Source organism: Lycium barbarum, chromosome 10 (genome assembly GCF_019175385.1).
Source record: "Lycium barbarum isolate Lr01 chromosome 10, ASM1917538v2, whole genome shotgun sequence".
Lineage (NCBI taxonomy): Eukaryota > Viridiplantae > Streptophyta > Magnoliopsida > Solanales > Solanaceae > Lycium > Lycium barbarum.
In genome coordinates, this window is record NC_083346.1 from 124,855,379 (window position 1) to 124,881,335 (window position 25,957).

At 37.7% G+C, this 25,957-nt stretch overlaps 3 protein-coding genes across 5 annotated transcripts in view; all 3 read right to left on the reverse strand.

Annotated features, from left to right (window-relative positions):
• LOC132615463 (12-oxophytodienoate reductase-like protein) overlaps positions 1-948 on the reverse strand; it is a 2,559-nt gene extending 1,611 nt beyond the window's left edge. The window contains exons 1-3 of the mRNA XM_060330070.1: positions 878-948; positions 532-672; positions 262-438 (exon numbers count right to left, since the gene is read on the reverse strand). Coding sequence (XP_060186053.1) covers positions 262-438; positions 532-672; positions 878-948 — 389 coding nt within the window. The remainder of the gene's footprint in view (positions 1-261; positions 439-531; positions 673-877) is intronic.
• A 2,971-nt stretch (positions 949-3,919) lies between these two features.
• On the reverse strand, positions 3,920-6,419 carry LOC132615465 (pentatricopeptide repeat-containing protein At2g35030, mitochondrial-like). The gene has a single exon (XM_060330071.1). The coding sequence runs from the start codon at positions 6,084-6,086 to the stop codon at positions 4,182-4,184; it is 1,905 nt and encodes a 634-aa protein (XP_060186054.1). The 5' UTR covers positions 6,087-6,419; the 3' UTR covers positions 3,920-4,181.
• Positions 6,420-7,047: 628 nt separating this feature from the next.
• LOC132616135 (mediator of RNA polymerase II transcription subunit 13) lies at positions 7,048-25,850 on the reverse strand. 3 transcript variants are annotated; one of them, XM_060330731.1, is made up of 24 exons: positions 25,703-25,850; positions 25,316-25,419; positions 24,935-25,008; positions 24,705-24,844; positions 24,544-24,630; positions 23,809-23,896; positions 23,643-23,726; positions 23,014-23,091; positions 22,813-22,892; positions 21,029-21,107; positions 20,560-20,874; positions 19,732-19,791; positions 19,381-19,639; positions 18,237-18,485; positions 15,651-17,060; positions 14,393-14,666; positions 14,187-14,319; positions 12,976-13,063; positions 12,783-12,861; positions 11,975-12,270; positions 9,413-10,511; positions 8,931-9,062; positions 8,688-8,849; positions 7,048-8,002 (listed from the first exon to the last, which is right to left on the reverse strand). In XM_060330731.1, the coding sequence occupies exons 2-24, from the start codon at positions 25,337-25,339 to the stop codon at positions 7,392-7,394; spliced, it is 5,901 nt and encodes a 1,966-aa protein (XP_060186714.1). In that variant the 5' UTR covers positions 25,340-25,419; positions 25,703-25,850; the 3' UTR covers positions 7,048-7,391. The 3 variants fall into 3 exon arrangements, with proteins under 3 accessions (XP_060186714.1, XP_060186715.1, XP_060186713.1); XM_060330732.1 differs by having other exon boundaries at positions 8,688-9,062; positions 14,489-14,666; XM_060330730.1 differs by having other exon boundaries at positions 8,688-9,062.
• Positions 25,851-25,957: the final 107 nt, after the last annotated feature.

The following is a 25,957-nucleotide window of genomic DNA, read 5'->3' on the forward strand; positions in this document are numbered from 1 at the left end:
CGGGTTCACCACCATACCCTCAACTAATGTTGCATTCTAGCACGTCTTCCCACCCTTTCTCGCCACGATTAAGGCTCAAGAGCGTGATAAAGTCCAACATTAGGTAACTTATTATCAGAAATGTCTAAAACTTTGAGTTTGTGCCTAGCGCAAACGCAAATGCTAGCTCGAGAGATAATAAGCATTGTCTAATACCGTGTAAACATGAGAATCTAGCAAGCAATATATGAAGTCCAAGTTCATTTTATGAATTTATTACCTGCATTCCAAGCTATAAGGAAATTGTTGAGGCTCGAGTTGGATAGTCGCCCTGCATTCCAAGCTATAAGGAAATTGTTGAGGCAAAAAAAGACACCCCCTTTGCCATGAACAGAGTCAACAATGGGCTTCCAAGCTTCCTTTTGATCTTCTATCCAAATTCCAGGCATATTTGGGGACCTTCAAGTACAACAACAATCAAAATATCAATCCCAAGATTTGAAGTTTTTAATAAACAGAAAAACATACACAGGAAAAATTGAAGTCTTCTACCCATTGGAGATGTCAGAAGCACTAGTTGATTCAGAAATGAGAAATCCCCCTTTAGTGGCTCTTTGAGCATAATATTCAATAGCATGCGGCTGTGGAGTATTATGGTATGATCTGTTCCTTGTCATTGGTGGCATCACTACTCTGCATAATGCAAATATACAATATTCTTCAACAACTCAAACACACAAAAAGAAAAGCATTTTCTGGTCTTTTCCTTGCAAATCATTTTTTCGTAACCAAACACACGAAAATAACTTTTTCATGAAAAATGATTTTCGTCGTATCAAACACACCAGACTAGACTAAGAAGTAAATGCATGTAAATAGATGAATATTTTCACAGTACCTATGAGAGAGCTCAAAACTCCCCATTTTGTAAGGAGTAAGGAGAGGAACTGGAGTTGAGTTTGCTGCCATCTCTCAATATGATTTTCTTTTCTTGTTTACTTCATAAAACTAGCAAATATCCAAATTTATAGACAAGCTTGATCAATATTTAAATGTGTATCTCCAATAATTATGATAACTTCATGTGGGCTGTGGCAAGAGGCAACTAACACTATTAGTACTATTTTTAATGGTATTTTAAATATAAATTTGTGTAATGACTTCTACAACTTGGATTTTAAAAAGACTTTGTATGACAACTTGGTAACACTGCGGAATGGTTTAAAGATGCTTGATTTTTAAGTGTGTTTTACCATTTCAAGAATGGATCAAATAAAGCGCCCTATTGTGAAATCCAACTTATTTTCTGTTTCTTTTTGTGTCCGTACTGGGAACATAAAGTCACTGGGAACATAAACTCATATATGTTAAAGAGAGAAAAAAAAATCCATATTCAAGTGGATAAGAGCAAACCTTATTTTTTTCAATTAGCAGCCCTAGTGTGCTTCATGGTCATATTTGGCCTTTGCCCGTGCAATATTATATTCTATATTGATTAAATGCATGAGGGGAGGTTGATTATAAAATTGAAAGATTCTCACTATATAATTGAGTTAATATGAAGAGTAAAAACTGCTGAATCAGTTTGTAGTATACTGACAAAATCTTAAGCAAGCAAAGTGTCTCCATCATCATTAATTAATTCTTAATTTGTCGTCTCTTCAATGGGAAGACATGTTATAATATTTGCTTTTGAACTGCAGTAATTTTGTTTTACTGCTTTTGAATAATTTTATTTTACTGTTAGTAATTAGTTAGTTAGAAATATATATTCTGCAGAGATATTCTAGGCTAGTTTATGATTATTTTTTTCCTATAAATGCAGAGCTAAACATAACTAAATAATATAATTCCCTTTGATTGTATTGCAGTATATTTCTCTCTCAGTATTTTTTTCTATATTATTTCCTACGTTTTTTTGTTAAAAAACAACAATTGGTATCAGAGCCATTTTCTTGGGGGACCTGTGAGTGAGATTGATTCTGAAAATAGCTTTTCTCAAATAGCTCCTCCTGTCTTTGATGGTGAAAATTATCATCTATGGGTAGTAAGAATGGAGACTTATCTTGAGGCTTTAGATCTTTGGGAGGCCGTGGAAGAGGATTAAGATGTTCTTTCGCTCCCAAATAGTCCCACCGTGGCCCGGATCAAAAGCCAAAAGGAAAAGAAAATCAGAAAATCAAAAGGCGAAAGCAACTTTGTTTGCTGGTGTGTCTGCAACAATTTTCACGAGAGTTATGGCTCTCAAAACAGCAAAAGAAATTTGGAATTATCAGAAGGAAGAATACACATGACATGAAAGAATACGAGGCATGCAGGTTTTGAATTTACTAAGGGAATTCGAATTGCAAAAGATGAAGAAATCTGAGACCGTCAAAGAGTACTCCGACTAGCTTCTGGGCATTGTTAACAAGGTAAGGTTGTTTGGCACTAAGTTTAAGGATTCAAGAATCATTGAAAAAATTCTTGTTACGGTGCCTGAAAGATACGAAATATCCTTATGTACCTTTGAAAATATAAAAGATCTATCCAAGATTACTTTGGCAGAATTGCTAAATACATTGCAGGCACAAGTGCAAAGGAGGCTCATGAGGCAAGATGGTATGGCTGAAGGAGCCTTGATAGCCAACCACAAGACTCAAAGCAAGGATGATAATTCAAAGAAAAATTATCCACCTTGCTAGCATTGTGGCAAAAAAGGTCATCCTCCATTTAAATGTTGAAAGAGGCCAAATGCACAGTGCAAGATCTGCAACCAACTTGATCATGAAGCAGTGATTTGTAAAAACAAATCTCCAAATTATGAAGCAGATGCACAAGTTGCCAATGAAGAAGAAGAAGAAGACCACTTGTTTGTGGCAACATATTTTTCAACCAAGAAATTTGATTTTTAGATGATTGACAATGGTTGTACAAATCACATGACATATGACAGAAATATTTTTAAAGAATTTATGTCAATGGAAAACAAGAAAGTCAGAATCGGGAATGGTGACTATGTTCCTGCAATAGGAAAAAGGACTATTGCAATCAAAACTTGTTCAGGTACAAAAATAATTTCAGATGTTCTTCACGTGCCTGATATTGATCAAAATCTATTAAGTGTTGACCAGCTAGTGGAAAAAGGATTTAAATTGTGATTCGATGACGAGTACTGTCGAACCTTTGATGCCACTAAGCAGGAGATTTTATGAGTTAAAATAAGGACTAAAAACTTCTCATTTAATCCAACAGAAGATGAACACATGCCAGAAAACTGCAAGACCAAAGATGAATTGGCAGATTTGTTCACGAAGTCAATTTCAGCCAAGTCTAGAGTTTGCAGTTCCAAAACCAAGGAAGAGTGTCAGAATATTTGCTTTTGGACTGCAGTAACTTTGTTTTACTACTTTTGAATAACTTTGTTTTACTGTTAGTAATTAATTAGTTAGAAATACATTCTGCAGAGATATTCTAGGCTAGATTAGTTAAAGATATACTCTGCAGAGATATTCTAGGCTAGTTTATGATTATCTTTTTATTGTTTTTTCCTATAAATGCAAAGCTAAACATAGCTATATAATATAATTCGCTTTAATTGCATTGCAGTATATTTTTCTCTCAATATTTTTTTCTCTGTTATTTCCTATGTTTCTTTGTTAAAAAACCCAACAAAGATACACATTATATTGCCAAAACAAAGACCAACAAGTGGCAGCAAATATAAAAACCAGTCAGCAAACAAACTTTTACAAAGTTGTGACACTTGATCAGTCAGGTCTCTTTCAAGGATGTTATACACGTTTCTCCTTCTCCTTATTTGATTTGTTTCATTAATATTGTTAGTCACAGTTTTCTAGTTGTCTTAACAAATAACAAGTAAATGATCTCCTATACATCCTTAAAATTTGAATAGAAGGAAATAAAAAAACAAATAGAGGAAATTGACTCTACAAAAATCTTCTTTGTTTTATCTACAAATTTCTTGTGTTATTGATCACTTACAAAAAGTCATCACTGCTTTCTTACAATGAGCAATGCCCAACACGTCCCTCTTTGTGCCCTGTATGAACCAAAAATGGGGTACCAGTGTACCTACCATTACAATATAGGGAATCATATAACTAAAAAAACATTTGTAAAAAACAGTCTTGTCTTAGGAGAAAAATACTAGTAGTGATATTCAAAACTTGAACAGTGAAAGAAGAGGAGGAAACAAAAACTTAGTAGATGATAGGACATTCTTCTTCCATTGCAAAATCATCTATTGGTGCACAACCCCTCCTTTTCATTTTCATATGAAGGATTCCAAGTACTGAGCGAATAACCTCAGTTTCATAATGAGATGTATCACCAACTAAAAATACATTAACTCTGTTCCCAACTTCAATCCAGCTACAGCCTGGTTGCTTCTTCAATCCTCTGTCCTTCATTTGTGTCCTCACTGTTGCAGCTTCTTTCCACTTTCCTTTCGAAGCAAACAATTTCGATAACGACAAATAGGTCCCCGAACTTTTTGCTTCGACCCCTAACAGTTTAATTGCAGCCAACTTTCCTGTTTCTGAATCACCATGAAGATTACAACCCGAAAGAAGAGCACCCCAAATGAATGCTGATTCTGTTCTTGGAAGTCGTGCGATAACTTCCAATGCCTCTTTGAGTCTCCCTGCTCGACCGCATAGATCTACAAGGCATGTATAATGGTCTTCTCTCAATTTTATCGAATCATCTCTAGAAAGCTCATCAAAGTACTTTAACCCTTCCTCCACCAAGCCCGAGTGGCTGCAGGCAGCAAGCAATCCGACATAAGTCACATCATTTGGTTTAAATCCCATTTGCAGCATTTCTTTGAGGAGATTGATTGCCTCTCTTCCACACCCATGGTGAGCGTAAGCTGCAATCATAACGTTCCAAGAGATCAAATCTTTCTGGCCTCTCAAGCCATCATCAAATATTTTCCTTGCAGTTGCTACATCTCCACATTTTGAATACATATTTATAAGTGCTGATATAACCACTTCATTCTCCTGATAAATTATTTTGTTAATTACTTGGTGAATTTGCATTCCTTCACTAAGACCGGCTAAGTCACTGCAAGCACCCAAAACACTCACAAAAGTCCCTTCGTTTGGTGTCACCCAACCATCCATTTGCATATCGCAGAAATTTCTCAGCGCTTCTTCACTTCTCCCCTCTAACACATAGCCACTAATCATCGTTGACCAAGAAATGACATCTCTCTGCCTCATTTTATCAAACAATAATCTAGCTCTGCTTAAATCCCCATTTTTTATGAAGCCCATGATCATTGTATTCCATGAAGACACGGTCTTTTCTGGCATTATCTCAAACAATTCAAACGCTTCTTCAAGTCTTGAGTTTTGTGTATACCCAGTAATCATTGCATTCCAAGAAACCACACTCCGCTCAGGAATCCTATCAAAAAGTAGTCTAGCCTCATCGACTTTCCCATTTCTCGACAACCCTACTATCATTGTAGTAAAAGACACCACATTCTTCTCAGGCATGTGATAAAAAAACTCTCTTGCCTCGTTGATTCGCCCGTTCCGAGTCAATCCTGCTATAACCATGTTCCAAGAAACCACATTTTTCTCTCCCATTTTCCTAAACAATTCCAAACCCTCATCGATTCTACCATTTCTTGCATACCCATCAATCATACTGTTCCAAGAAACAACATTCTTCTCAGGCATTTCATTGAAAAGCATCTCAGCCTCAAGAATTCGATTCGTCTTCGCATAAGCAGCAAGCATAGCTGTCCAAGTAACAACATCTCTCTTTGCATCGGCCCTGTCAAACAATTCCCTTGCTTTATCAATGTTCCCACATCTTACATAACCCGAAATCATCGCTGTCCATGATACCACATCTGGTTCAGGCATTTTGTCAAACAGCTTCCTTGCTTTTTCAACCTGACCCTCTTTACTTAGCTTGGAAATAATCCTGTTTGACCTGGAAACGTGTTGGTTACATGTGTAATCTATTCTGGGAAGTAAAGAATAATGCTTTATGGGTTGATTGATCAAGTGAAGTTTAGTTTGAAGCTTAATACTAGCTGAGTTGCAGAAACGCCTGAGCTTTAGTGGAGCTAGGAATAGTTTCAGCATCTCAAGATTTGAAACATTGGAAATTATAATTAAAAGGTCTCGGGTTCAAGCTTTATACTAAAGTCCCTTTTTTTTCTCCTCTGCGCGAATTCAAATTTAATCAAAAACTCAATATTGATATGGACAACAAGTGCTAAACCGAAATAAAAAATATAAGCTTATTGATAAGTGGGGGCTTGTTTGTTTGTATGTATAAGGGCACTATAATTTCCTTTGATAAAATCTAGCATTAGTAATGTTGTTGTTGGTTACCTTATTGATACCTGCATAATTGATGTATTTTTTATGGGGATAACAGGAGTAAAAATGTCGGGTTAGTACATGAATGAATTAAAACAGCTAAAATGACCCAAATAACCTCAGGTAAAAAATGATCTTTTTAGATAAACGAAACATATTACTCCTGCTGTATTCACTTTGTTTGTCGTAATTTGCCTTGACAAAAAAGTTAACAAAGAATGAAAACATTTCAGACTTGCGATCTTAAATATTTGTGGTTATACAACTTTTAAAAGTTGTGATCTACAATATGAAAAAGCACGTGAATGGCTATTAAAATACGTAAATCATAATATATAGAAATGTACCATTCTTTTTACAATAGAATAATAAAAAATTAATGCCAAATAAAGTGAAAGGGAAGGAGTAGCAGATATCTTCCCATACAACGCATTTGTATGGAATAGGTAGTCTTCTTGCCTGCCTTCCTTTGTTCATATTTGGCAACAAAACTTGAAAAACAAGACGAGAGAAAAGAGAAGGCTATTGCCATTTTTAAGGACTTACAATACAGAGGACGCATGACAATTTCTCCAAACAAATAACTTAACAATTAGCTTATGCCAATGAAATGTCTGAATTTGAATAAAGCACCAATACTAGCTTCAGATCACATTTCTCGTTCACTAACACTGCTATTAACGAAGAAAAAAGAATCAATAAACAGTCAAAGTCTGCTATCTAGTAAAAACATCCTGTCATCAACTGCCTTAGAATGTTGTAAAGATAATGAGATCTCAATCACTTCAAAATAATTTTTAAACAAGGGCAAAAGAATTGTGTACTCAACTCTCTTTGGATCCCCGTGATAGTTTACACAACATTATGTACAAATTAACAATCTTCTACTATCCTACAACTACTAATTTTTCCTAAGGTTACACTTCTCAAAAAGAATGTCTTCTAACAGCAAACTAGTATATGTATTTCGTGTTTACAGTCGTTTCTACAGTGAAACAAAGATCCAAGCTCACAAGATGGACGGCTTGAACAAGTTTTGTGCGTATGCTGCAATTTTCACATATCCTAAACTTGGCTTTTCTCAGGTTGCCGAGAAACTTCCTTATCGGCAAAGTGAAGCAGCCTTCGAAGCCTTAATACCATCTCACAATGAAAAGGCAAAGCAGATCGTCTCTCCAAGTATGCCGGACTTACAGTCATCCATGATAAAGCATGGAGCTCTGCAGCTATGTTCTCGAGAATCAAGTGAGTCGCTATTTCAACGTCTCTTGTTTCCGAGCCTGTACCCCTTCCCCCAACCTTACTGACACCCTTCAAAAACTTTTCTTGGATGATGTTACTGCCACCATAGTAATCAACGAGGCTGACAGAAAGAACTGAGGGCCATTCTTCTTTTGAGATGCTCCTTGCATCTCTCCTCATAGTAGGTACTGCTTTTGAAACGACAAAACCTGTTGAAAGGGGAATGGCACATCCCTTGCTGTGGAGAAGATGGGCAAGTGGTGGTGATTCAGCAGTCAGGCAAGTGGGAAGCTGAAGACTGACAGGAGGTAGGAATCTCATACTGGGTGACGGGATTAGAATGTAGGAGGTGGACGTAGAACCAAGGGACTTAACTGGAGTATAACCTTCAAGATAACCTGGCTGGCTCATAATGCCACTACTTTGACTTGTCCCTGCAAAATTTACATAATCATATACGACCATAGACAAGTATGAAACAGAAATAACCAGAGATAAAAATGTGAACTGATGACAGGATCCATAGAGAATATTTTTCATAGGATATGTTTTCATATTAAAAACCCTGACATCACCCCCAAAGAAACCAACACAGAAGCGCTTTACTCCCTTGGTAACCCGTACCCCAACCACAGTTCCTTAAAACTAGGCAATTCCTCCCTTGACTTTCTCAAAATATAGTTTCAACAGCTCCAGCTAGAGAAGCAATTCCTCCGGAGTGTATCTTAATCTTAGAAGAACTTTATGCTTACAAGTGGCCTAATGCATTTAGAGGGTGTTTGGATTGCCTTTTTAAGTGCTTTTTGACCAAAATAGCTTTTAAACTCTTTTGTGGTGTTTGGGAAATGTAAAAAGTGTTTTTAAGCACTTCCTTTTAGGCCAAAAAAGTAACAAAAATAAGCTAAAAGTTGGGTAACCCCAACTCCTGGCTTTTAGCTTTTAAGCTACTTAAAAAAAGGCAATCCAAACAGCCTCTTAATTTCTGATTGGTCAAGTATTTAGAAATAGCATCTCCTTTACAGTCCATGTGGTCCAAAAGAAAGCCAAAGGAGAGTCAACTCAATCAGAGAACAGGGAATCTGAAAACCCAAAAAACAAGAGGGAAAAGAGGAATCCTACCATGACTCATTGAATCCGCTTGGAACATAAGCTGTAAGGAATGATCAATAGAAAGAGAGACAAAACTAATGCTTTGCACCCATTGGAGTAAGCCCCTGGAGTTGTCCGCTATACCCTGTCCACCAATTAACTGCTTCCTTGTGGATGGTTGACCTAAGCCACCTTTCATAAAAGAGGAAGCCTTTGAGTGAGTACTGTACAATGGACTAGGGGAGGAAGGAAGTGCTCTTTCTTGAATCAGACCTATTTCCTGTTGCTGCAAGGATGTACCATTACTACTTGCAGTAGTCATTCCATCAGGCACAGATCGCCTTAGCTGCAGAGACCATTTCTTCACCTCAGATCCCCCAACTGAATACAGGGCTTTCTGCCATTCTGCATCCAGAAAATTGCATTAATAAGATCAGCAACTTCAGCAACATTACAGATGAATGATAACTCAAGCAGAAACTTCATTCTAGTCCCGCCAAATAAAACCAATAAATGCTGCAATATATCAAGACGTTCAAAGTGTCATATAATCTTATCCCACACAGATACATTAGAATTAAATTGTTTGTGGCACACAGACAAACCAAAAAGAATAACAACGAGATCAGCTGAGAATCTGTTGCAATTAAAGGTACAGAGCCAGCAAGTCAGTTTCATCAAAATTTAACACCATTGAGGATCAAGATGTAACAGAAGTAAACAATAAGCACAAGATATCAATAACAAATGTTTACCCTGGCATTCAAGCTCAAGGAAGCATCCAATACGAGCAATGACAAAATCCCTAGGCTTGGCAATGGCAGCCTCAGGAGGACATGCCTGAAGTATCTGGCATCCTTGTTGCAAAATTTGCACAAACAAAGATTGCAGACCTTTCGTATCCTGCCTACTACTTATTCCGCCAAATGGATATATATGATTATCAAGCAGTTCTCCCCTGGAATCTGTCCATATACACACCAGCCAGCGCCAATCCTCAGTCCATCCATAACAACAATGCAAGCTTGGAAGTGATTTCTGATGTGCAGATCCAAAGCCATCTGGTTCAGATGTTTCAGACTGAGTGTTTAGTCCAGTGTCTCCACCACCTGAAGAAGCTGAACTCTGCATAAAACTTCCACTTGTACCATCATCCAATAAAAGCTTTGAAGATTCAGCCATTGGATTACCCGACATCGGGAATGAAAGCCCACGATCCAACGAACCTGGTTCAGCAAGAATGTAAAGGGGCTCAAACAAATAACGAGTTTCATCTTGACAAGAAAAATCCCCAATTCTGTTTGGCTCACATCCGAGACCTCCCCCTCTAGATGTTTGCCAGTTGTCCCAACTACCAGGCCTTAGGCTTGCATCAAGGTCAGCCTCTCTCTGAAGGGAGGTTCCTATGCTTCGAGGACAGTCCTTCCACATCCCTGGAACTGGGGAATTCATTTGCATCAGGCCAGGATGAGATCTACCAGACATGGATGACGACTGAACCATGTCACTGGAGGACCCTCGAGATATTCTGCGGGCTTTGTTATAAACTGTGAAAGCAATTTCCTTCAGTATGACAAGCTCACTCAGAGCAGGGCTTGTAACCCTAAAAACTGCATCAACCGTGACAATCTGCAATACCAACTTAGGGATACAAAACCCAGAAAGTGTTAAAACATTTGAGAGTGCCTCATCCACAGCTGCTGAGTAACTTAAGGCCTTCCCGACTTGATTGTGCAGCGTAGATCGCCTCTCTTTGTCTGAAGAAAGAACCACTGATCCAACAGCAATAGAAGATTCGATCACTGTCTGTAAAACTGCAAGAGGCTCAGGGAAAGGGCAAACCACGTATATCACCTGATTTGACATTCAAGTATACAATAAGATATCAGCTTCTCTGAAATACCATATCCATATAAATACTCTTGCTTAAATCAGATATTCTAAGTTTTCTTTTCTTTTTTTTTTTTGAGAATTAATTTTCTTTTTACAATCGGATATTCTAAGGTTTTATGACTATGGAAATCTGCAACAATTGGAGAGTAGCAAAATAACACAAGAGCACCTACCCACTCAATCCCAAACTACTTAGGTCGGCTATATGAATTCTCATTATCTCTTTCCACCCATTTGGATCCAACAGAACAGAATGTCAAATTCTCATTCAAGGCAATGTTGCACTGATTCCGCATAAAAGTTGACAGGGTTATAGTAAGGATATCAGGGGATTTCAAAGACAAAAATAATGAAATAAGTAGATATCCTCAACTAAGAAAAAAGAAAACCATCCGTAATTATTGTTTCAGAAATGCAACCAGGAGTCCAGGAGTATATGAGCCATTTAGCATTAGCCAAAGTTACCTTTCTCAGTTTTCCAAGTAAAACTCTCCCGTCCTACTTAAGCATCTCAAACTTTGAACTGGTCAGAATAAATTCTTTGTATAGAGAAAACTTCTGAGCTATGGGCATGTCTAGTGAATCCAATCACTTCTTCGGCTGCTCTACTATAGATTTTTATCACTTTTAAAGTTGACTAATCCCTTTTAACAGATGTATTTTAGTATAAAATATTGCTCTACTTTAGATTTTTATCACTTTTAAAGTAGACTAATCCCTTTTAACAGATGTATTTTCCTATAAAATATTGATCCCTGTCTAAGACGAAACATTTATAAATGTCTTTATTCTATTCGCTCATCCAACTAGTGACCATTTAACTGGCCTCAAGCAACTGAGAACTACTCGACCAGCAGGAAAGAAAATACACATTGGGGTAACTATATCATAGCAGACCAGAAAACAGATCATTGTGCAAGTCATTCTTTCACTATCAACTTGACAGTTCCCCAACCCAAGGTTTAGCATCATAAACACTGTTGGTAAGCCCAATCATAGTAAAACAAACACTATGTAGTGAAGGCACCAGAGGCAGTGGGAAAAGTTCTACTTTGACAGTACTTTCCAGTTTTCCTTTCGCGTTCTCTTATCCAGGAAAAAATTACTTATGAAGTACATGTACCAATGAATTAACATGGGATGACTCTTTTCTCAATATATTCTTCCCCTTTTGCTTTGCCAAAGAAGGTTAAGTATATAAAAATGTCATTATAGGGTGGACTGTCCTAACATCTAAAATAAATCAACAGGGTACATTATCTCCACCAATCCATAATGGACTCAACGAAATTCACTTTAATGATGCATCTTCCAGTTATAGTGCAATAGAGAAAAAAAATGGAAAAAAAAGAAAACAAAAGCGTTATAGAGAGGACAAAGTAGAAGAGGAATAAAAAAGACAAACAAAGAGAGTCACAACTTACTGTACATGGACCAGTACTTCCTTCTTTCGGATTCATGGTCATGCATGATGTAAGCTTTAAATTTCTGAGAACTTTTGAGAGAGACTTCAAATAGCTTTCTAAATCCCATCCATTGGAAAGGGATAGGAAATAATCACTGATTGATCCCAGCATAGATGCACCACTGCTGTCTATCTTCATTGACTGAGGGCAATCAATCAGAACAAAACCAGAAGATGCAATCTTGCCGGAATCTATCTCCATCTCATTTCCCATACATTGAGGTGAATGAGTTCCAAGTTTGCATGTCTCATAAACTAAAAGATAAAAGCATAATCAATCAGAAAGAGAGGGAAAAAAAAACGGAACTGGCAGTTTATTGGACAATAGATAAATCACTCGAAAAACATCATCTAACAAGATTTCATGCCCCAAACATAGAGGTGATCATATTCACATTACAAATATCCAAGTCAAGGACAGTTACGAAGCAGGAGTATAGGAGAAGCAAGCCATAATTTAATCTTTTTCTAATTACTAACATAATCTTTCTAATTTTGATTTCATCTTTTCGTGCATTAAAAAAATTTATGATTTCAGATTAGTCACTTATCCACATCTTCAGAATGGAAGAGACATGCTGATTCAGTTTAAAGATGCAGGAGCAACATTAAAAATGAACCAGCGAAATTGTAAAATTAATGCGGATTTACAAAATACCTGAATCCTTATCTTCTTAAAACCAAAGCAGCTATTGTATTATTTTCTGTAACATAGACAGAACCAATATACTATCTGCAGATTAGTCATGACACTTAAGAATACTAACCAGTTCCAAGCTGTTGGAAAAAATCAGTTGCAGCTGTTGTTAGAGCATTGATGTCTGGGCAGACAACATGATATGTCATCTGAAAAATGTTGGGGAAAAATGGTTAGGGCAAAAAAACAGTTAAGGAGAGAGGCAAAACAACAGCCTGAAGATATTTAAAACCGGCTACTTGTGTTATCTATCTTAAACTTACATGCTTGGGCATTGCATAAGGCTCAAAAGGTGCCTTTTCCCAGAGCTGAAGAGAACTAGGTGATGTCTTAAGCCAATCGTCTTGGTATCTGCATTGTCAAAAGACTTTATTTCCTACCCTAAAGTAGCAAAATTAAGGCCAGAAAAAGTAGTCCAAGCACATTGAGTGGTCACAAATACAACGTTACGATGTCCATGCGAATCCTCGACACTTCTTATTGTTTTGATCAGTGAGCCCCTTTCACTTAAATGTGAATAGAAGAACCAAATGTAGCTCCAGCATGCTTTTATTTAATTAAGTTATCAAGGTTGAAGTTCCAAATGGAAAAAGTTCTAGAACTAGTAAGTCGTGACAAATTGCAACTTAATAATTCAACTAGCACCATCACATGTTAAGGCTTCAGCCAATTGTAGAGCTATATGCCACTCACCCCCCATTGTGAATACGAAATACAACAGTAACAATTATGCCTCAGTCCTAAAACACACAGCGAATACGAAATATGGAGTAATAATAAAATATACAAGAAAGAAGTGAGGAGTTTCCATCAAATTAGTTGATTAATGCGATGAACAAGTTGAGCCTGCTTGTTGTGAAGCTGACTTCATATCAACCTAGTATGTCAATCAAAAAAGAGAATAAAGTGGAAACAGTTCATGTCAAGGCAGTGAAGCCCTGCATTTTGTAAACACTCAAATTGATGATTACAAATGCTTGAGACAAATACCAAGGGGTTCCATCTGTTGTTCTGAGCCCATTTGATATTAAAAGGCAAATAACAAACAGTGATTTATGAATTTATATCATAAGGCAGATAAGAGAAAACTACAGAACTGGAAGGTGTTAATTAAGAAACTTCTAAGGCACAAAGTATAATATTCATTCTGGGAAAAGCAATCCCAAAGGACATATGGAAATTTGTATTAAAGTCCTTTCATAAGTTGCAGCACAACAAGGTATGTGGTTGATAAATAAGCAATCATTCCACGGAAGTCAATTTTAAAAATCACAGCATAAAAAGTTATCTCACAACGAAAAAGGGATGCCTTTCTTATAATTGTGAATAGCAAAGCAGGGTTAAATAGACCAGCAAATGAAAAATAAAGAAATTTCCCATCTTAAGATATATGGGGTAAAGGCAACCTCTAATGCTCACTAATTCAAAAAGAGGAACTGACAAGGATCAACCAACTTGAGAATAAAAAACCTACCCAACAAGTATAGCAGGATACGGTACTGCAGCCAATGTTGGCCTAAGCCTTGAGCCTGGTAGCTGCTCTGACTCTGATAGACAAGTGTCTTGGCTTAATCTGCGCTCACTTGCCTCATCTACCCTAATTCCATCTGAGAAGAGAAAAGAAATTTATCAAATACACCCGTGGTAGGATAATGACAGTATGACCATGATAATTCATACCCCTCAAACTAGATGATCCACCAGCGGAGGACTGAGATGGACTTATAGGTTCTCCAACAGACAATGATATGGTACTTGAAGAATCTCGACACTCACTTGCACTTGCAGTGGACTCTGCAGAAAAACCATCACCAGATATTCCCCCATCATTTGATTGACTGCGACCTTTGCACCAATCAACAACAGATAAAGGACCTTCCATAGTACCGAAAGCAGATTTCAGAGCTGTTTTTATATCATTCTGCAGCAGAGTGAGGGTAAATGATGCCTGAACCTGAACGAAGAGGTTCCCATATTAAGTATAATTGCGAAAGCAGAGAGCAACCCGAAGATAAATGTGCAAGACTTAGCAACATGTTAATATGCATCTTCTACCCATTCAAACGACAAAATTGTTTCAGGTGTTTTTTTTTTTTTTGATTAGCCACGGGTGTCCGAGTCTCTTTGAGCCCCGACTAATCCCGTGGGTGCACAGGCCCTCGGCAAGGAGTTTCCCGCAAGTGCACCACGGTTAATTCAGGGTTTCCCCAGTCCGATGGCCCTCAGAAATTGTTTGCACCCAGTGGGTTTCGAACTTGAGACCTTGAAAGGGAGCACCCCAAGGCTCAAGTCAATTGCCACCAGGCCAACCCCTGAGGTGTTTCAGGTGTTTACCCATGGAAGCTACAATAAGGGCAGTCACATGACAAAAACACAACTGAGAAATAACTGCCCTTTGACTCAGATGGTAACAAATGTGACGCCTAAATTTAATAAAAAGGAAAAGTATACATTGGGGAGATAAAACTATTAAAGAAAAAAACAAATTCTGCACTATATATCTTTACAAATTTTACACCATATATCTTTAATCAAAAACAATCACCCTCATCAAGAGGAGAGCACTGAGGTGACAATACACAGATAGCAGACTGCAAGTGATTCATCTCCATGCAGCTACACTCATGGATGTTTATGAAAATCTCATTTAACTATTATTTTCCTAAAGATTATCAGAGAGCACTCCCCAATCTATCCACAGTATCACAATGATGAGTAACAGGTCATCTGTGGTATTGTTGCATTTTTACGAGACTTCACACCACCAGCATAAACAAGCCACTGTAGCCTAGGATAGTACACAAAGCAGGCTAAGAGTACGCCAGAGGTGCCTCAGCTGAAAGGGGAGAGGAGGGCTATGTTCTTTTTTGAGGAAGGCTATGTTCTATCAACTCTGAAACTCATACAAAAAGCTCTCTACTTAAAAACAAAAGCTTACATCAGCTGAAAGTGGATCAATAAGCTCCACACCAGCAACATCCAGCGAATGACAGGAAGCCAATACTCCCCCACAACCTGCATGAACCATGGATGGTCGACATGAAAAGCCACGCCTCCACTGCTCCTGCAGTGCGAGCCAACCATAAGAACCATCATTGCTATCGGCATCTAGTGCAACATCAACAAGAGATGTAGCTTGCTGCACAAGTAAAGCCATCCCATCAAGAAGTTCTTGAAGCGGTTGACGTAGCCCATAAGCTAGCATACTTTCCTCAATGAAAGAATTATGCTGAATTGAGTGACAAGATTCTAAACCAGCTGATGGTTGCTTCATTCCCTTGGAAACTCCAACAGAGCGCCAAACGCCAACTGGTGAATTAGTGGCGGCAACTGGTGCATTAAGGGTTCCATCCAGTAATCCTCCATCAATATCACCCGCTATCCTAACTGGTATTAATTCTTTCTTCCTCATCTCAGATTTGCTTGACATATTGTCCATTGTAACCACTGCTTCACCTTGTGACTGATTTATAACGGTACACCCTGACATCCTGCTCATGCCAACAGGAAGGTAGCTGCTTGAAGATAATAGAGTATGCCGTATCTTACACATAAATGCTTGGCACATAAGGCATTCAACTTCTGTCGCTAGCACAGTTTTCATTGATTGACCAGAGCTGCCTGATTTTAGTAGCCCTTCATTGGCTTTCTCGGTTTTATTGTGGATACATTTAACAGAATTGGTCGAATTAAAACCAGAAAACGGAGATTGTCCTACTTGAGCCTCATGTGTAGCGCCACTATGTACAGAGCCAGACAACTTATCATCATTTTTCTCTTTTCCACTTTCAACATGAGTGTAATATTTCTTTGATTGAAGAATGGAGCTTGTATCATGCCTTCCAGTGCCTGTTTTGAGGTTTACAGTCACACCAGACTTCTCCTCAGATGCATCAAAGCAAGGCGACAAAGGTGGGGTTGCTGAATAGACATAGCTATTTGAGCTTGAATTTGCAGTCTCCACTTCCCGGGACTTCGGAACATAGGGATTCCTGAAAATCGAATGGGTGTTCTCACCTCTAGGGGTTTCAACTGCTCCATACTCTGGAGCGAATGATATCAGAGCTTCAGCTTTAATTAAGTGATCGAATTCACCAGCAATAGATGCGGAAGCACTGTTTACTTGATTAGCAACTGTGGCGCTTTTTATAACTTCTTGATGTTTGCTCAGCGAATCATCCAGAATTGCTGGCGGTGGTGGTTGATTAAAGCTATCAAACGATGGAAAACCTACTGGTAAAAGCATCTGATCTTGCACATCCATCATCGAAGGACCAGGGCTGCTACCAACATCCACACTATCTGCTGCAGGAAACATAAGAGCCTGAGACTCTGCAGTTCCTGGAGGCTTCAAGAATAAAAGGTGAAATTAGCTTATTTCCTGATGAGGAAAGCAAAAGAAGAAGAATATCTACTGCAACGAGGTAACCCGTATTCATCTTGCAAGATGCAGGCATCTATTAGCCACCACTGGTGTCCTCTTAAAAGCAATTTATTCATAGTTCCATATCATCCAGTAAAACAGCCCATTCATCTCTTAAATGCATTGAGTAAACTTCCGTACCTCCAATTAATAAGTTACACACAAACAGCAGTGCGTTCAAATAATTTGATGCAGTTCTACATTTTCAAAACTGTATACAAGTCGTATGTAGAATTACTATCTCCCATGGGGGCATAACTACTACTCAACGAAAACAAAAACAACATGAATCATATTTGGATAGTTCTTGAACAAGATTAACACCCTGTGTGCAGCCCGTACACTTGAGATTAACTGATGTATTTAGTTCAGGACCAAAGACAAAGTAACTGATTGCAAGAAATAAGGTATGTGATTAATCTTATGGACATTATATCAGACGAAGGAAAAATAAGAGAAGCAATTCCTGGTCAAAACGAAACTGTGCTACTACGGTAGCCAGATACAATTGCGTACAATCATCAGACTCATAGTCTGTTTTATCAGATCCAAGATGGATACCCCCCCCCCCCCCAAAAAAAAAAAAAAAACCCCACAATTGGAGAAAATGAGAAACCACTTTCCCTCAGGATGCAAATAAATGAGCTCTCTACGTGAGGTAGGTTTGATTGACCTTCCACTAGAATTTTTTTTTTAAATAAGACAACCCTTCTGACTATCCTGACCATGTTATCCTTCTGGGGATCCACTGTGTTTTATTTCTACCATTTAATTCATAGTCTTGTATTTGAATATCAACTGAGGAATCAATTAGCTGAGTTTTTTGCGATGAAATTACTGGATCATTCATAAACCTGAGAAAAGTGTTTTGGTTTGCACAGTTTCATAGATTAGCACAGCCTTCCATCTGATACAAGAAGGTTGACAGTTTCACAAAAATAAGTCAATCAATTGCATTACATTAAACTCCGATAATTCTCAGATTTTGATATTTAACTTGTTTCAAAGTCGAGGAATAATCAGGGTCTTAACAATACTTTAACATATATGATGATGGAGATAATGTGACCGCAATTTGTCATCTATGGATAATATAACTACCTCTCCAAATGGCAAAGCATCATTCTCAAAGAAGTCACCAAAATCTCCAAACTCTGACAGAAGTGCCTGAATATCCATGCCTACTCTATCATCATCATCCCAACCCCACTCAAGCCCACTCTGATCATTTCCTCCAGTAATTGCAGAATTATTTACTTCCATTGAGGCATAGTCACTTGTTGATGAATTTATCACTGCTCCTCCCTGACTAAATGACTCTGAAATCCCAGTTCTCGACCTCTTAAAGCCCTGCAAAGAAACTGGAAATGTCATATTCGCCAATTCCTTTAAACAAAAACACACACAATAAGAATCGAGTGGAAAAGAACAGAAGAACACTTAGCACATGCTATCATTATGGATAACCGCATGCAAGAAAAGAAGCACTAAGCAATGCAAAACTTTCCTGCAAGAGACTTTCCTTTAACCTGCAAGTAGGAAACTTAAAGAAAATAGCTTCCTATTTTAAACTTTCCTTTTTCCTTTCAAAAAAATCATGCCAAAAATTATAAGAGGCAGACCCAGATATGAACATTATGGGTTCATGTTCGGGGTTCTACCATGGCCCATTTGATTTAATGGATTCGAACTCTATTATTTGTACTTTATGGATTTTCTAACACATATATAGGGTCTGAGCCAAACTTACTGGATTCAAACTCTATTATTTGTACTTTATAGTCAAGTCCAGTTTCAACAGCATGGGAAATCAAAAGGAAGTTAACCATATCAACAACTATAACTCAGTCCCCAACAAGTTGGAGTCGGCTATATGAATCCCCACCTCTTCATTTAAGCTCATTTCATATCATCATCATACTAAATAAAATAAAAGTGAAAATAGAAGAAAGCTAACCAGAAGTTCTTAATTTACTTGCTACAATTAGCTAGAGATCTAGGTCCCTCTTTACACGCTATCATCTGAGAAAGCAAAGCCTATATGATGGACTCTTAAATGATAGACAAGACTTACATACATACCTCTTTGAAAATGTTTTAAAATGAGGATATAGCAAGTCATTGCAAGTTAAACAAGGTTAAGATCGATCAAGGACTACGCATTCAAATATAAGATAATGCATACAGTCCATACCATACAGATACAAATTATAGAGAGAACTCAAAATTTATATAGGAAGCATACCATCTTAAGATTGTCATTTTGAGACCGATCCAAAGAGGATAATCCAGACTGTCTACACATCAAAGAATCAGCGTCTGCTTCAAGATCACCAGTTCCTGAGGTCTTGTAATCGCTATCACTAGAAGAAGTACTTATGCTGCTAACACTACTACTATTGCTATTACTACTACTGTTATAACGCCGATTAGAGCGTATGACGTTTGCATCAAGCCAAGAACCATCCAACGAATTGACTTTGGCATCACTATGAAAATCAAAACTGCAATATTGTGGATTAGACGTATGAGATGCAAGTTTAACCAAAAAAGAAAGATACGGAATGAACTGCCAGTAAGAATAAGCTGAGAGTACCAATGCATAAAGGAGGATGTAAAGGACAATGAGGGCCCAATCCAGTTCTGCAGCCAGAATCTGTGAATAAAACATAAAGATATTTATTTTTCCAGAACTCTTAGAAAAAGGAATGGATATTACTTCTCAAGCAAGTTTGAACAAGAAAAGCACCCTAGTCAACACAAACACTAATATGCACTTTTGAGTAAATATTGACATGCATGGATGTTAAGCAAGTATATATTAATTTGTTAGCTTAATCCTCCGTAAGGGATCAAGGGCAAAGAAACTAAACAAAACAAACACTAAAAATAATCAGCCAAGTTTCAGTTTGAGCAATAATTCCAATCCCAGTATTTACCAATTAGATCCACGGAAGAGATGTCAGTATAGAAACTTGGGCTTCACTATATCCTAACATAGTGGAAGCCTCAGACAAAGACTTCCCTCAAAGAACTTATTAACCATAATCCATCAGCCACTCGAACTGACTCTCAAAAAAAGATATAAAAGACGAAGCCTATTACAGAAACCTCAAACGACTGAAGACCACACTATTTCTATAACCATGAAGGGATGGAATGGTTATCTGGCCATTATAGTGAAAAGATCAAAGATTAATTATTGTACTTTTCCTGTCATTGATGGGGAAGATAGCAGATTTGTGACTTATCTTCCAGCACTCCATTGACGGACATTCAACAAGATCGAGAGGAGAACAAGTTTACTGTGATCTTTTTTAGTAAGTGTAATCTCTTTGGTTTTTTTTGTTTTTTGTTTTTTTTTTTTGAAATTGGAAATAAGAAAAAGGAGAGAAAAAAACTTAGCAGAATTTATCAGATTTACCTTTTTAGAGATGATCTCGCACATGCTGTTTGCATCACTGGGACAAGAACAGCCTCGGGGGGGTAAATAAGCATTTTTCCACAGTTATCTGGTATTTTACCCTGAACAACATTGGCCATTGCAGAGGCTTCAGTTATGGTAGGCCTGGATGAATTATTCTGTACATTTGAACTTTCTTGTATATTGTTGTTTTCCGGTGCAGTGCAACCAAGGCTAACTTCAACATAGCAATTCTGGCCCTTAAGCTGATAACCAGATTGAGAAGCATTGCATGGTAGCCCAACAACGCCGTTTGAAGCACTAAGCTTGCCAGAACTGCTTGGCAAGTCAAACATGAATCAAAGTAAGGCAACCACATTAAGACATGACCTCTATCACTTTGAAAGAATTTTGTTCACAAACAAGAGTGAGAGAGAAGGATGGGTTAAGAACAAGCCAAAAAAGAAGGAACTAGAGGGGCAAATTTGACCTAAGATACACTTGCTTCACAAGATCAGCTGGGCAACATCCAGTAAGCCTCCCACGCATTCCATGAGGTGAGACAATAACTGGAAAAGGGAAAAACGGGATAAATGAAAATACCAGCATACCATGACTATTGCGTATTAAAACTTAATACCAAACCATTCAGAAGCATAGCAATGCGTGCCAAAAGGCTTTTAATTGGTTGAAACTAAGTTGAAATTTGATGCATGAGTAAGCTCATACTTTTGGTTGAGTTAGTTAAACAATAAGTAAACTAATTAACAATGTGGATTTTCTTTAACCCATCTTTTTTATGTGCTAATAAGGAACATGTTGCTGACCGTGTTGCCAAGAACAGCTCAACAATTTCAGGAGGGTTAACAAACATTCTTGATCAAAACAAACAAACAAACAAACAAAAAAAAACAATTCTTGAGAGGACTGAATTTATAAATAAATCATGTTATATCATTTTAACATGATTAGGAATAAAGATATCCGGGATAAGGTGGGAGTGGCATCGGTGGAGGACAAGATGCGAGAAGCGAGGCTAAGATGGTTTGGGCATGTGAAGAGGAGAGGCACAGATGCTCCAGTGCGGAGGTTGGCTATGGACGGTTTCAGGAGAGGTAAAGGGAGGCCGAAGAAGTATTAGGGAGAGGTGATTAGACAGGATATGGCACAATTTCAGCTTACCGAGGACATGACCTTAGATAGGAGGTTGTGGAGGACTCAGATTAGGATCGAAGGCTAGGTTGCTTACCCTTTCACCATAGTAGTTGTAGTTTTGCTCATTCGTTTATTGCCATTTGATTTCTGCTTATATTTGTTGGGCCTTTGTACTTTGATTGTCTTATTTATCTATAGTAGTTAATGCTCCTTTCTTTCCGGACTGTTCTACCATGACTTTCTCGCTTTTGTTATTCCTTGTTTTCATATTGTTTTTGATATGCTTGGCCCTATCTGACCTTTTGTCTTGTTTTTCCTCTCTTGAACCGAGGGTCTTTCGGAAACAGCCGCCCTAGCTTTCAAGGTGGGGGTTAGGTTTGCGTACACTCTACCCTCCCCAGACCCCCACATGGTGGGATTCCACTGGGCTTCTTGTTGTTGTTGTTATATCATTTTAAGCAATTGACAATCTGGCATATAGATGATATCTATCTTGAAAGGTTTCTACCACTTTTCATAAGCCATAAAAGCTGTGCCACCGCCAGAAAAGTACATCCCATATAGCAAAACTGAAGATTTGATCATAAAAGTCTAAACGATCTGTGCCACAACCTTCACAGTAGAGAAAAGTCACAACCCCACCCCACTCCTTTTTGCGCGTCATGAATCAATTTTTAGAAATTTGTAGAGCCTTCGGATATCAGGATGTCATTACTGTCGAGTCTACAAATGACTAAAAACCAAGAGAAAACAAGGCATTACTCCAATCCCAAAATGCAGACTTTGCAAATTAAAGTAATCACAAATAACAAATTAAATAGTCAAGAATGTGTCACTCTCCAAAATGCTGAAGGCGTTAAAACTGATTTTTATATAAGATCACGTAATGGGTTGCAATAATAATGTGCATGTTTTGCCACTGGGTTTATGCCCAATTTCCTAGTTTTTAGAACTACAAGAATCAATCTCTAGGATCAATGTGTTTCTTCAGCTCCTCTTAGATTCCATTAGCACAGGTTCTGGAAGAACCTATTGGGTGATTAACAAAATTCAGTATCTAAATGTACATCCAACATCCAAGCCTTTAATTGTTGCATTCAGTTCTGCAAAGAAACCAACCTGGAAGCCCCTCACCGGAGACATTAGATGTATTCTCTGATATTTTATCAATGTCACCACTTGAAAGTGCTCGTATATGCCTAGAGAAAAGTATGAAGAAAAAACTTATTACAGGGGCCAATAACAGATTGTCAAGCAGAAGGGCAGATTTCAGCCTCCTCCCTCAAATTTAGAATGTAATCAAGGGCTAATCAAACTTACTTTGCAGATATAATAACATGGACAAAGATAGCCTCTTCCGTAGCAGCAAATATGAACTCAACCACTGGCTGTCCCTTTCTTCAAGAAAAGAACCAATTAAATATCAGACATACATAGGAGCTAATCATAATAAAACTGGACCCCTGGCTTATTCAACACAAGATACAATCTTCCTTTTGGAAAGCCAGAAGAATACCTTCAGCAACAAGCTTACACTGAGGACACCAGTAATACCACAAATAACACTTAGACTATGATAAGTACCCAAGCCAAAAAAAGAATTCCAGGTACTGCGAAGCTATGAAAAAGTAGTAGGCAAAGAAAAGAGATATAGCTGCTACAAGTGCCACACCCAGAAAAGACAGACAAAGAATTGCAGTTTCTCAGACTTGTAATTGTACATAAACCAGAATGACTGCATCGGTTGAAGTTCTAACTAAAAAATTTAAACAATAGACTAGACCAGAATCAGCGCACAGTCACCTTATGCTCATAACAACTTTAAGTCAAGGACGGAAATTTCATGGCAACATAAGGAAGATAGTACAGTTAAAAAGAAAGTTGTAAAGTCATCGTAAAATCATTTCAACCACTTAGGACAACAAATAATGTAGGTAAAAATAACATACCTGAATAACTCTTCATTCTGAGAAAATGGACGGTATTTTGTAAATACATCTCCATATCTAACATATGAAAGTCCTCTGAGCGTTCTGTCATATCAAGTAGCATATTTACAGGTAAATAATCAATAGATCACGGATAACTCTAAGAACGTGAAATAATAATCATTACCTTTCCATGCAATTCCTTAAGGCCTGAGATAGCGCAGCAGCAACCTCTTCTGAATCTCCAGGAGCCACCCAGAGACCAGATGCCAAAACTGTAACATAAACCACTAATTAGAGGAGAGTTACGCAAAAACGATGAAGTGAAAGATCCTTACCACAAACAAACCATTAATTAGAGGAGAGTTATGCCAAAAAGATGAAGTAAAAGATCCTTAACACAAAGAAAACCTAATATTAGAGGAGAGTTTGAGTTGTTTAAATTCAGTCGACTACATAATAGAAAAAAGATGAGAAATTGTATTCGGGTTCATCTTGAATTCCCAAGTTTTAGACTCACAGCAGATAGCCTTGTTGTAGTAGGACTATCACAGCTGATTGTCTTGATGTTTGACCCTTGAGACACTCTCTAACACAACCCGTTATAATAAAGAAGCAGCAGCAGTAGTTTGTCAGAATTTTTCTCTTTTGGGCTAAAGTTTAGATGCTTTTAGAAAAACTGGCAAGACTTTAAATAGGGGTGCTCAAAGCGGATACCCGGTGCAATTCCTACCAAATTTTACACTTGTCCTGGCATGACCTAAGTCAAGTCACAAGTGTAACAACAATAATTATATTCTTTGCCTACATGGATCCTTTGCTTTCTACTCTTGGCCAAGCCCGCGTTGATTCCCAGAGATTGTAGGCACTTTCTTTACATAATTTTAGGTCTACCTCACCCTCTTTAGAACCTTCAACATACCTCTTAATTTGGACACAGCTGAGTGTGCCTTTTCAACAACGGATGAATGCTTCCCAGGGAAAAAAAGCCAGAGCTTGATCTTCTCATCTGAAAACTAAAAGCAAGCAGAAGTTAGAAAACTAAGAAAGGGATTTACAATTTACTTTGCTGACCATGTATACCAGGGTTGTAAAGACCCTGAGATGGGTCCCAAGGTCCAACAAAGGAATTGGTCCATGTGCTGAGAAACCCTTCCTTCTGCAGTTGTAGATGCGACGAGAGTACGAGCCATGTGGCAGCTTCTTTCTTATCCAGCTTCACACTTTAAAGAGACGGAAAAACACACAATTAATTATGATCTACAGGTTGTTGCTTCAACGGAGATAGACTTTAAACTGCTCAAATATCAGACCTCTTGTCCACTAGAGAGTTAACATCGGCTTCGTGAGGAAGAAACTGAAACCAAGATATTTGATGTAAGCCACCCTGCAAAATGATAGATGAGTTTAGGGGGAAATATGCAATCATAATAAGCATCACAACTTCAGGTAGAGCACAATAACTCCAATCAGTACAAATGGCATGAAAAAGATGCAGCCACATATTTGTTAGGATATACTCTAGTAGGCATGTTAATTTAACTATCTGAAATCCATAAAAATGGGTTACACAATTTTTTCAAACTTGTAAAATTTAGCAAGTAGAATGACAAATCAACCAACAATAAAAACTTTGAATTTAGAAATTCTAATATGACAGGCAAAGGCAAGTGTAATGAGTGATAGAAACGTACGATCTTGAAGACATTTGTCCACATGACTAGATAACCGACGAGTGTAATTTAGTGTAGATGACGTGTATCCAAGGCATGAAGCATTTCCTTGCACACGAAAAGGGCTGAAAAAAGATCAGGCAACAATAAAGGAATATCAACAAGAAAAAAAGGGGAATTTTCTGTCTTTCTGGGGTAGACAATTCAAAACTCTTTTTGAGCAATATTCCATGTAAAATTCCAGTAATCAAACAAAAGCAAAATACACTTTTGCAGCATAGTATAGTATATTGATTTCGAGATGAATAATAATTAAAAGTAAACAAGGAGAGAAATTGAGTTAAGCAAGCGGAAACGAATTTGAAAAAATGCTGAATGAATCTGAACCAGCAATTCGACAGATCTAACCTTTAGAAGAGGGAAATGATGTTAAAACCCTAGCCTCGCCTCGCCTCGCCGAAGAAGAATAACACTTAGGCCTCCAATTTACCTAAATATCCCTATTCCTATTCGCTGATCTTTCTATGTACATTTTTCTCCTCCCCCCACCCAGTGTTATTATTTTATTATTATTTAATAATGTCGATTTTCTTTACTTACTGAAATCTTGACAAGAATAATAAAGAAAAAAATGATATTGAATAATACTCGATAAATTTGTCC